We start from the raw sequence: 12,131 nt of genomic DNA, 5'->3' as shown, positions 1-12,131 counted from the left end.
CTTAACTCTCACCTCTCTCCCTAACCCCTCACCTCTCTCCCAAACCCCTTACCCCCACCCCCCTCCCTAACCCTTATCCCCCACCCCCCTCCCTAACCCCCACATCTCTCTCTAACCCTCACCTCTCTCCCTCAAACCTCATCCCTACCTCTCTCCCTCAACCCTCTCCCTATCCCTGACCCCTCTACCTAACCTCTAACCCTCACCCCTCTCCCTAACCCCTCGTTCTAACCCTACATGTTCCACATAGACCTGCTCCTCTGTGAGGTATTGTACTGTACTTGCCCCATCTGGCCCTCTTCCTCCATTTACCCTTCTAATTCTGTCTTTCTACCCCCACTTCCTTTCTCTCTTTCTGGACTCAATCCCCCTTTCTCTGTCTACCCCTAACCCTCTCCCACTATCTTTCTACTCTCACCTTCCTCTGCTTTCTGTCTCTCTACCAACCCTCTCCCTCTGTTTCTTTCTAGTCTCCCACGTGCCTTTCCTCTCCCCGCTTACCTCTACTCTGTTCAATAACTCAGTCTTTATTGTCTCTTCTGTCTCGCTCAGGGCATCAGTGTGATCTTCAATGTGGCTCTGGCTCTCCTGAAGGTGAGTTGCTGCCTCTGTGGAAACATACACACACGCACACAAACCGCAAGTCACGAGGCCGTGTTACCACAGTGGCGCACCGCAAGCTTAGACATGGAGCCAAGGCTTCCATTTCATTCTAATCACACACACACACACACACCGTTCTTCTCACAAACGTTCCTACTGTGCTCTTGGCAGCAGTGATGTTATAGAGGGTTTTCCTGTGAGGGGGTTCTTGGCTAGAAAAGTCTCTCTCTGTCTCATCGTGTCCCTCCTCTCCTCTTCCAGACCTCGAGAGAAGACCTGCTGGCGACTGACTTTGAGGGGGCGCTCAAGTTCTTCCGAGTCCCGGTTCCCAAACGCTACCGCTCAGAGGAGAACGCTAAGAAACTTATGGAGCTGGCCTGCAGCATGAAGGTACTGCATTATTCACTGCCTAAAATCCTGCGTATCCAAACTGACTGTCCATGGACACTACTGCCGCCGTTTTGAACCTACCCTGGCTAACTCCACCATGACGCTTTCTCCTTAGTTTGAATTTACCATGGTTAATTCAGTCACTTAATTGTCCCCCATGAAGAAATCGGGGGGGGGGGGGGCTTTGGATAGGTTGTTGTCCGTACCGTCCGTCCGTTAATCCCACACGGATTCTCAGACAGCACTTGCCCCGATTTTGACGAAACTTGGGTGAATGATGCGTCTTGCCATAGATATCCGCCATTTACAAAATTACACTGGATTGGCCCAAGGCGGGAGCTATGGTAATTAACTGAAATTTGTGAGTCACAACAGAGAGGAAGAGTGAAAACTCGAGAGGGATAACTCTGCTCAAAATCTGTCTTCTCCAGCAGGTGGCGGTTTTTGTCTGACACATGACATGGAGTACTGCGAGTGGATAAGCTAAAGAGACTAGAAGGGGGTAGCTGCATGCCAATATGGCGACTTAAAAATGAGCGAGTAGATGTGTGAGAAGGAGTGGGTATGTCGAAGGCGCTCTGCTATCCACCTCATTTCCGAACGCTTTCAAAACACTGAAGCCAAACGCAGAAACTGCATACAACTTCCTCTATGAACTCTCGCGCATTATCATAATTCATATGCGCGCCACTACAAATCCCTGCATAAGCATCTTTCTGTTAACTGATACATCATGACAAAATACACCATATTACTATCCTGCTAATGTGCCTTGACCTTTTAGGCTAAACTGCCGAGAAAAAAAGCATAACTGATCCAAATGGTTGCCAAATCAGATGCAGTTATTTCTAAATGAATATGCACAGGCTTTTGAGTGGTTACACTCTTCAGTTTTCAGCCTGGAAAAGAGTTTTGTACTCACTTGAAAACAGTAATTACATTCTTCATTACATTGTGTTGTTGAAGCCTAGGTAGGATACATTTGTTGTCCCGAAAAAACGTAATCAATCACTTTTCGAGCTGCGTACCCGGGGACTAGGAGGAAGCCCACTCAGCGCAGCCTCAGGAGAGCACAGTGTAAACTGCCTATGATTTCGTTATCTGATCAACTGTTTCATTTTTTTGCTGCGTAAATTGACTGGATATATTCACTGCAGTATTAAGCCTAACATTGAGCATATGGGCTAATATGCATAACCTTCTAATTTAGGCTATATCTCGATCCTGTCTGTCTTCATTGGTCTGTTTTGCAATTATGTACCTGGCCTCTCCACTATTGGCCTCTCAAAACCCGTTGTTTCAGCATGAAACAAAACAGGACATGTGAGCGGTTATTCAAATTAGCCTACATTACTGCAGTTTACAGCCTATGGGCAATAATTGTGTATTCACTTGATAGCAATAATACATTCCTCATTGCACTGTGTTGTTGTAGCCCAGGTATAATTTACATTTACATTTAAGTCATTTAGCAGACGCTCTTATCCAGAGCGACTTACAATTTGGAAAGTTCATACATATTCATCCTGGTCCCCCCGTGGGGAATGAACCCACAACCCTGGCGTTGCAAGCGCCATGCTCTACCAACTGAGCCACACGGGACCATCCCCATTAGTGAGCATTTCTCATTTTCCAAGGTAATCCATGCACCTGACAGGTGTGGCATATCAAGAAGCTGATTAAACAGCATGAGGGCACCTTGTGCTGGGGACAAAGGCCAATCTAAAATGCTTAGTTGTCAATGCCAGATGTCGCAAGTTGGGCGAGCATGAAATTGGCATTCTGACTGCAGGAATGTCCACCAGAGCTATTGCCAGAGAATTGAATGTTAATTTCTCTACGATAAGCCGCATCCAACATTGTTTAAGAGAATTTGGTAGCACGTCCAACCGGCCTCACAACCATTGCTGATGTCCGTGTTGTGAACAGAGTGCCCCATGGTGGGGTTATGTATGGGCAGGCATAAGCTACAGACAATGGAAACAATTGCATTTTATCAATGGCAATTTGAATGCTCAAAACTGATGAGATCCTGAGTCCCATTCTAAGGTATTTGTGACCAACCATTGTACCCAGTCATATGAAATCTATAGATTAGGGATTAATTAATGTATTTAAATTGACTGATTGCCTTATGAACTCAGTAAAAGCAATGAAATTGTTGCATTTGAACATTTTTGTCCAGCATAGTAATTTATGGTTGAGCACCCCACCCACCTTCCCTCGAAGAGTTCAAAGTGTTCATATTATGCACGCTCGCCTCGGATTCGCCTGGCCAGCTGGATGTCTTTGGGCATGATGGTGACCCTCTTGGCATGGATGGCACACAGGTTGGTGTCCTCAAACAGGCCAACAAGGTATGCCTCACTGGCTTCCTGCAGAGCACCAATGGCAGCACTCTGGAAGCGGAGGTCTGTCTTGAAGTCCTGGGCAATCTCACGGACCAGCCGCTGAAAAGGCAGCTTCCTGATCAGCAGCTCAGTGGATTTCTGGTACCGACGAATTTCTCTCAGAGCCACTGTGCCCGGCCTGTATCGGTGAGGTTTCTTCACACCGCCAGTAGATGGCGCACTTTTCCTTGCAGCCTTTGTGGCCAGTTGTTTCCTGGGTGCTTTTCCACCAGTGGATTTACGGGCGGTCTGTTTGGTACGTGCCATAGCTCACTTGTAGACTTATCTAGTGTATTTGGCTTGTTAAAACCTTAACTGAGAACAAAACAACTACTACAATGTTCTTAGATGCCAGATACACCGTTCCTTTTACAGTTCCGTAGAATTTTGAACAAGAAATGGTATTTGTATTTATACTTTTCTTGACGTCTAATTTGTAGACCTGCCCACAAACACCAGCAAAACGCATAATAATGTCCTTGTCTAAAAATGCAGGCCTAATCAATAGCGGAGCTTTGCGTGCCCAGGGACAACAGTGCGCTAGCCTGGAGGAACGCACCACAGATCTGCCATTTCATTATCTCTTCAACTTATTTTCTTGCACTTTGACAAGTAAATATTTAGCCTATAGCCCTAATATTTAGCTAATGAATGGCCTAATATCTAGCTAATATTTAGGTTCTTACTTCGGCTACACGTCACTAGCCTCTCTCTCTTCCAGCTGTTCCCGTGCGCAACAGGCTATAGGCTACGCAAGCCTCTCCGCAGTTGGCCATTCCTCTTCTTGTGAAATACCAGGAAAAGCTATAGGCTACAAAAGCTATAGGACATCTATTTTGATCGTGTTTTATTCTAGGCCTACTAGCCTATTTGGTGGAAGAAGCAGACTTGCTCTTGCTAATTGCTGAATGTTAAACAGGCCTACAGCATAGCAAATGAATGCCGGGGAAAGTTGAGGAGAGAAAGTGCATTGGTGTGATCGCTTTTGACCGGTTATGATAACATTGTTACCGGTGCATTGCAAATAGTTGCACAGGACATACAGAGATGGTCACAGTGAAAAAGAAGGGATTTAAAACCATTAGAAAATCACTTGAGCAATGAGGCAATATGATATAATATAATGTAAGATATGCACAGGCTAAACGGCGGTTGTTGTTGAATTGCTACATTTAAATACAAGTTACTATATTATTTTTCATTAGGCCTACATGTACATTGAAGTATTGTTTGCAGTTGTCACTATGACAATGAACACACCCTGAAAGCACTGAATGGTCTGAACCAGTGCGTTAGAGACCTCATGAATGGTCTCGTGTTACCACCTTATTCATTTATAGGATGCGTCGATCCGTTAATCAGGTGTAGGACTGTAGAACGATACATGTTCCTCTAGTGTGGATGCTCACCAACGTTTTATAGTTACGTAGAGTGTCGTTTATCATTATAGTTGTTGGCTTGGTGGATGGCTCGGGCCTTAACTCTGACACAACAGAACTAGCCAATTAGTCGGTATAGCTCGACTTTTATACTCTAAATTTACTCTTTCAAATAATTTACTCTGGCAAGTTTGCCACTGGCGCTCTGCAATACGGAAGAAAAGCGGAATTCGCATTGCAACGTTCGAAAATGAGGTGAATAGGTTTTGATGGAGCTGTGTTTTTTTCCTTCCGTTTCTTACCACGCGACTACCGTACATTTGAGCTACCATGATGCGTGTACTGTTACATAATGCGTTGTATGCGTTTGATTACTTTGACTGTCACCCTGATATTGACTACTAGGTAGCTATACTTCCCACGCTGTTGCTGGACAGTTGTGCTTAGCAAGCGGGAGCGAAAGGCACTGTGTCCCGGTGTTGTTGCCATTCGTTCTCTCCCCATTGAGTAGGCGGTTTGTATCAAGGTGACATCTATATGGTTAGAAATATTAGTGTTATTGTGTTGGCTGGCTGCTATACTACTTGAAATAAAATCATGGGAGGGAAAAATGAGCTACCTCCGGCTACATCTCAGTTGTCAGCAGGCACGTCGAAACAACAGTTGCCGGTGTGCCGAAAATGTCCCCTCTGACAGAATTCCCCCCTTCGCATATTTCATTGCTGCGACTTGTTTGCTAGTTGAGATTTCTGCTCTTCACTCCGTTGTCAGTCTAGCCTACATTTCACTGATCTTAGTAGCAGAAAGCATTTTTGTCTGCAGTTTTCGGTTTGGCTATTTGTTTCAAGTGTATGTGGCGGTTCTAACTTGTATGGCGCCCTGGGCGAACCCCCCCTTCAGCGTCCGCACCCGGGGGCGGCAAGATGCTGCCCATTTCGCCCGTACCAAAATCCGCTACTGAATTTTGTATTAGTCTATAAATAAATCTCTTTGCCAAAATTCGTCGTCTCTCTCATGTCTTATTCGACTAGCATTTTTGAAAGTGTAAGGATAATAATTCAGCTATAGTTGTTCTGAAATGTTTATTGCTTGCCAACATTTGACTCCCTCTATGTTTAATATAACACACATACATTAATTATTAATTTCGGTTGTCTATCCTGACGTGACATTTGTTCTACAGAAAGTATTTGACTGATGTGGGCCACAGAAAGTATTTAACTCTAGTCACAAAATTATGGAAATTAGAAGGTAGGGGGGGGGGGTTCTGGCAGGGGGGAGATTTTCGGCACAACACAGGTTTATCGACTCATGTGCAGCCCAATCAGCCACGCAAACCAAATCTGGCAACAAATCTGCCCAATTAGCTGATTCGCTTTCCATACACTTACTCCTTTCGACACACCTAATACTTCCGGGCTGCAGCTACCTGATAGAGACTCCACATTCAGGGATGACCGCTGGCCAGGCAACATCTGCCGAGCTCACCGGGCCAGTTAATCAAGCTTTCATATGGCCGCTTGGCCCAGTACATTTTCAAAAAAAGATATACTTGTATTTATTTAACCCTTCACAATCATCCCGACGTCTGACGCGTCACACTTGTTATCAACCAGCTGTTTCCAAGCGGAGGCAAGAAGTTCAAAGCCTTCCCTCCGTCTCGAGTGAGCCCCGCCTCAGTAGGGCTATGTCCTGGATACTCGCACCAGACACGTCTCAGCCGAGGCGAGAAGCCCATCAATTCTTGCTTGTCAAGACATTAACATTATTAAGCCTTCACAAGTCACTTGAATATTGTAATAATGCTTTTCAGTAGTCTAGGCATATAGTCTATAATTGTTTAAAAATTGGACTAATTCCCGAAGCTGTTCATGAGCTAGGCCTATGTCGTTTATCAGCTGAATGTCAACTGTCGGGTGGCAAGCACTCACAACTCCTCACACAGGTGATTGCTGCACTGTGCAACATTCCTAAATTAAATCTCGGGAAAATACTAACGTTTTCATTGCAATTATTTAAAAGAGATGGATACCAGCAAATTCTTTTGAGTGTTTGTCATGAAAAAAAAAATAACCACAAGAAGCGCGTCGGCCATTAGAATGCATAAACGGTGGGCTATAGTCACTGTAAAATGTACACAATTACACTGTGTTTATAAACACTATACACAATCACATGGTTGTATTAGTGCAAGTGGTAGTTTGATATTTGCTCTTGCCTTGTTTTGTCTTCGGTTTGTGTGTTGATAAGGGAGGCAGGCTACTGTAGTAGAATCACCTAAACCGTAAGAGAGTTCAGAGCAATTTAGTCTCCTTCACTAGCTAAAGAAAGGCTGTATGAAGCTAACAGGATGCAAACGTGTCTCTCCTTTCTACTGGCAAGTTATTGATTACCTCTATTAAAATGGGGGCTTTGTTGTAATAGAGCATTTGATATACTCCAATAAAGATCATTTTAAGCTGATGGATGGAAGGACCAGGAAGCCTACAGTACTGTATGACTGTGATTCAGCACTATGTAAGGGATCAGCAACGAGGGGCTATGCGTTATATGGAAAATAATGCACGCCGTGGAAGGTGTGCGCGCTATGCATAGCGCTAACCTTGCATTTTTTCCCCATAGAGTGCCAAGTTGATTATCCCTTGCACAGTGCTGAATCACAGTCACACAGTATGCTTCCTGGACGTTTCATCCATCAGCTTAACATTAACTTGATTATCCCGGCAATAATTTCACAAATTTGCCGCTAGAAATGTATTAATATGCGGTAGAATTGCGATAACATCCACTGAAGTAGCTAGCAAGTTTACTAGCTAGATAGCTACAGTAGTTGCCTTGGTAACCAAACAAACATACTTGCTGGCTTAGCTAACCAAACCATCAGTCCTCCTATTAGCTTGTTATAATGAAGATCAAATTATAAACTGGGTGGTTCGAGCTCTGAATGCTGATTGGCTGAAAGCCGTGGTATACAGTACCAGACAAAAGTTTTGACACATCTACTCATTCAAGGGGTTTTTCTTAATTTGTATTATTTTCTACATAGTAGAATAATAGTGAAGACATCAAAACTATTAAATAACACATCAAGTAGTAACCAAAAAAGTGTTAAAGAAATCTAAATATGTTTTAGATTCTTCAAAGTAGCTACCCTTTGCCTTGATGACAGCTTTGCACACTCTTGGCATTCTCTCAACCAGCTTCATGAGGTAGTCACCTGGAATACATTTCAATTAACACGTGTGCCTTGTTAAAAGTTCATTTGTGGAATTTCTTACCTTCTTAATCCATTTGAGCCAATCAGTTGTGTTGTGACAAGGTAGGGGTGGTATACAGAATATAGCCCTATTTGGTAAAAGACCGAGTCCATATTATGGTAAGAACAGCTCAAATAAGTGAAGAGAAACGACAGTCCGTCATTACTTTAAGACATGAAGGTCAGTCAATCCGGACAATTTCAAGAACTTTAAACGTTTCTTCAGGTGCAGTCACAAAAACCATCAAGTGCGATGATGAAACTGGCTCTCATGAAGACCGCCACAGGAAAGGAAGACCCAGAGTTACTTCTGCTGCAGAGGATAAGTTCATTAGAGTTAACCACCTCAGATTGCAGCCCAAATAAATGCTTTACAGAGTTCAAGTAAAAGACACATCTCAACATCAATTGTTCAGAGACTGCGTGAATCAGGCCTTCATGGTCGATTTACTGCAAAGAAACCACTACTAAAGGACACCAATAAGATGAAGAGACTTGTTTTGGCCACGAAACACGAGCAATGGACATTAGACCGGTGGAAATCTGTCCTTTGGTCTGATGAGTCCAAATGTGAGATTTTTTGGTTCCAACCGCCATGTCTTTGTGAGACGCAGAGTAGGTGAACGGATTATCTCCACATGTGTGGTTCCCTCCGTGAAGCATGGAGGAGGAAGTGTGATATGGTGTGGGGTTGCTTTGTGGGTGACACTGTCTGTGATTTATTTAGAATTCAAGGCACACTTAACCAGCATGGCTACTACAGCATTCTGCAGCGATACGTCTATCATTTGTTTTTCAACAGGACAATGACCCAACACACCTCCAGGGTGTGTAAGGGAAATTTGACCAAGAAGGCGAGTGATGGAGTGCTGCATCAGATGACCTGACCTCCACAATCACCAGTCTTCAACTCAATTGAGATAGTTTGGGATGAGTTGGACTGCAGAGTGAAGGAAAAGCAGCCAGCAAGTGCTCAGCATATGTGGGAACTCCTTCAAGACTTTCGGAAAAGCATTCCAGGTGAAGATGGTTGAGAGAATGTCAAGTGTGCAAAGCTGTCATTAAGGCAAAGGGTGGCTACTTTGAAGAATCTAAAATAAAAAATATTTAACTTGTCTTTGTTACTACATGATTGTAGGTGTGTTATTTCATAGTGTTGATGTCTTCACTATTATTCTACAATGTAGAAAATAGTAAAAATAAAGAGAAACCCTTGAATGAGTAGGTGTGTCCAAACTTTTGACTGGTACTGTGTATATATATATTGTCTGAAAGCTGTGGTATAGGAGATTCTATACCACAGGTATGACAAAACATTTTATTTTTACTGCTCTAATTACGTTGGTAAGCAGTTTATTTAAGTGATAATGCCAGAGAAGCCGGTGTTTGGAGGAAATATTGTCACGGGTGTGCCCGAGACGAAGTTGAGGGTTCGGAAAACTGTGTCAATATATCTTCCAAAAAACAGTTTCAAGGGCATTATCACTTTTATACACCGCTTACCAACATATTCAAATAATTATTTACATATTTTCATTCACTTTATTTTGATACATTTATTCATACTATTTCATCCTTCCACAAGATATAGCCCCGACTCAAATCTATGGTTGCTTCCCAAGCCGGCTGGCTGTTCGTTCTATCGGTTTGGTTGCCAGAGACGCGACCCAGTCGTTCAGTCTTTTTGTTCTGTATCAATGGACGTGACCCAGTCATTCGTTCTAAATGTTTCATTGCCATACTGGCTGGCAACTTTCTTATCCTTTGCTTGCTAGCTAGCCATGTACGGCTAACTTAAGTCAATCAATCAAAGTTCTTTATAAAGCCCTTCTTACATCAGTCGATGTCACAAAGTGCTATACAGAAACCCAGCCTAAAACACCAAACAGCAAGCAATACAGATGTAGAAGCACAGTGGCTAGGAAAAACTCTAGAAAGGCACAAACCTAGGAAGAAACCTAGAGAGGAACCAGGCTCTGAGGGGTGGCCAGTCCTCTTCTGGCTGTGCTGGGTGGAGATTATAAGAGTATATGGCCAAGATGTTCAAACCTTCATAGTTGATCAGCAGGGTCAAATAATAATAAGCACAGTTGTTGTAGAGGGTGCAACAGGTCAGCACCTCAGGAGTAAATGTCAGTTGGCTTTTCATAGCCGATCATTCAGAGTTAGAGACAGCAGGTGTGGGAGAGAGAGAGAGAGAGAGAAAGAGTTGAAAACAGCAGGTCCGGGACAAGGTAGCACGTTCGGTGAACAGGTCAGGGTTCCATAGCCGCAGGCAGAACAGTTGAATCTGGAGCAGCAGCACGACCAGGTGGACTGGGGACAGCGAGGAGTCATCAGGCCAGGTAGTTCTGAGGCATGGTCCTAGGGCTCAGGTCCTCCAAGCGAAAGAGAGACAGAGAGAATTAGAGGAAGCATACTTAAATTCACCAGGACACCGGATAATACAGGAGAAATACTCCAGATATAACATATGATACCCCCGGACAGGGCCAACCAGGCAGGATATAACCCCATCCACTTTGCCAAAGCACAGCCCCCACACCACGAGAGGGGTATATTCAACCACCAACTTACTACCCTGAGGCAAGGCCGAGTATAGCCCACGAAGATCTCCTCCACGGCACGGACGCAAGGGGGGCGCCAACCCGGGCAGGAAGATCACATCAGTGACTCAACCCACTCAAGTGACGCACCCGTCCTAGGGACGGCACGGAAGAGCCCCAGTAAGCCAGTGACTCAGCCCCCGTAATAGGGTTAGAGGGAGAGAATCACAGTGGAGAGAGGGGAGCCAGTCAGGTAGAGACAGCAAGGGTGGTTCGTTGCTCCAGTGCCTTTCTACACTCAATCATAGGACCTACTGAAGAGATGAGTCTTCAGTAAAGACTTAAAGTTCGAGACCGAGTCTGCGTCTCTCACATGGATAGGCAGACCATTCCATAAACATTTAGCTCTATAGGAGAACGCCCTGCCGTCAGGTGTTTGCTTAGAAATACCAGGGACAATAAGGAGGCCTGCGTCTTGTGACCACTGATGAAGGATTTTGAGGCTGATTCCCTGACCTGTCAATGTTTTTAATTTGCTGTTTTTGATATTGTTATACTCTTGTGAATTCAATGGTTTTTACTAGATTACTTGTAGTTTTTCATGTTGTCTCTCTGTAATTTTTGTAATGACTTGGTGCTGCCTATCTTGGCCAGGACGCTCTTGAAAAAGAGATTTTAAATCTCAATGAGCCCTTCCTGGTTAAATAAAGGTTAAATAAATAATAGCGTATGTGTAGATATGTACGGCAGGACCAAATTGGAAAGATAGGTAGGAGCAAGCCCATGTAATGCTTTGTAGGTTAGTAGTAAAACCTTGAAATCAGCCCTAACCTTAACAGGAAGCCAGCAGCAGAGGCTAGCACTGGAGTAATATGATCACATTTTTTGGTTCTAGTCAAGATTCTAGCAGACGTGTTTAGCACTAACTGAAGTTTTAGTTCTTTAACCGGGTAGCTGGAAAGTAGAGCATTGCAGTAGTCTCATCTAAAAGTGACAAAAGCATGGATACATTTTTCTGCATAATTTTTGCAATGTTACGTAGATGGGAAAAAAAAGCTGTCCTTGAAACAGTCTTGATATGTTTGTCAATAGAGAGATCAGAGTCCAGAGTAACGCCGAGTTCCTTCAGTTTTATTTGAGACGACTGTACAACGATCAAGATTAATTGTCAGATCCAACAGCAGGGCTCTTTGTTTCTTGGGACCTAGAACTAGCTTCTCTGTTTTGTACGAGTTTAAAAGTAAAAATTTGCCACCATCCACTTCCTTATGTCTAAAACACAGGCTTCCAGGGAGGCAATTTTGGGGCTTCACCATGTTTCATCGAAATGTACAGCTGTGTATCGTCTGCATAGCAGTGAAAGTTTTTATGTTTCCGAATGACATCACCAAGAGGTAAAATATATAGTGAAAACAATAGTGGTTCTAAAACGGAACCTTGAGGAACACCGACATTTACAGTTGATTTGTCAGAGGACAAACCATCCACAGAGACAAACTGATATCTTTCCGACAGATAAGATCTAAACCAGGCCAGAACTTGTCCGTGTTGACCAATTTGGGTTTCC

General features: G+C 43.7%; 2 protein-coding genes across 8 annotated transcripts in view; one reads left to right on the top strand and one right to left on the bottom strand.

Annotated features, from left to right (window-relative positions):
* LOC139543630 (rab GTPase-activating protein 1) overlaps window positions 1–12,131 on the top strand; it is a 138,200-nt gene that overhangs the window by 100,348 nt on the left and 25,721 nt on the right. For 6 of the 7 annotated variants that reach the window (XM_071349908.1, XM_071349907.1, XM_071349910.1 and 3 more), the window contains 2 exons: window positions 553–594; window positions 865–993. In XM_071349908.1, coding sequence (XP_071206009.1) covers window positions 553–594; window positions 865–993 — 171 coding nt within the window. Of the gene's footprint in view, window positions 1–552; window positions 595–864; window positions 994–8,820; window positions 9,240–12,131 lie in introns of those variants that run through there. The other variant, XM_071349911.1, reaches the window with a different exon arrangement.
* On the bottom strand, window positions 2,669–3,804 carry LOC139543632 (histone H3.3A). Its single transcript, XM_071349915.1, has 2 exons — window positions 3,211–3,804; window positions 2,669–2,960 (listed from the first exon to the last, which is right to left on the bottom strand). Exon 1 carries the CDS (start codon window positions 3,648–3,650, stop codon window positions 3,240–3,242), a length of 411 nt encoding a protein of 136 aa, XP_071206016.1. The 5' UTR covers window positions 3,651–3,804; the 3' UTR covers window positions 2,669–2,960; window positions 3,211–3,239.

This window comes from Salvelinus alpinus, chromosome 18, assembly GCF_045679555.1.
Source record: "Salvelinus alpinus chromosome 18, SLU_Salpinus.1, whole genome shotgun sequence".
NCBI classification, from domain to species: domain Eukaryota; kingdom Metazoa; phylum Chordata; class Actinopteri; order Salmoniformes; family Salmonidae; genus Salvelinus; species Salvelinus alpinus.
The sequence above is the reverse complement of the archived record's forward strand: the minus strand, read 5'-3'. Positions and strand labels throughout refer to the sequence as shown.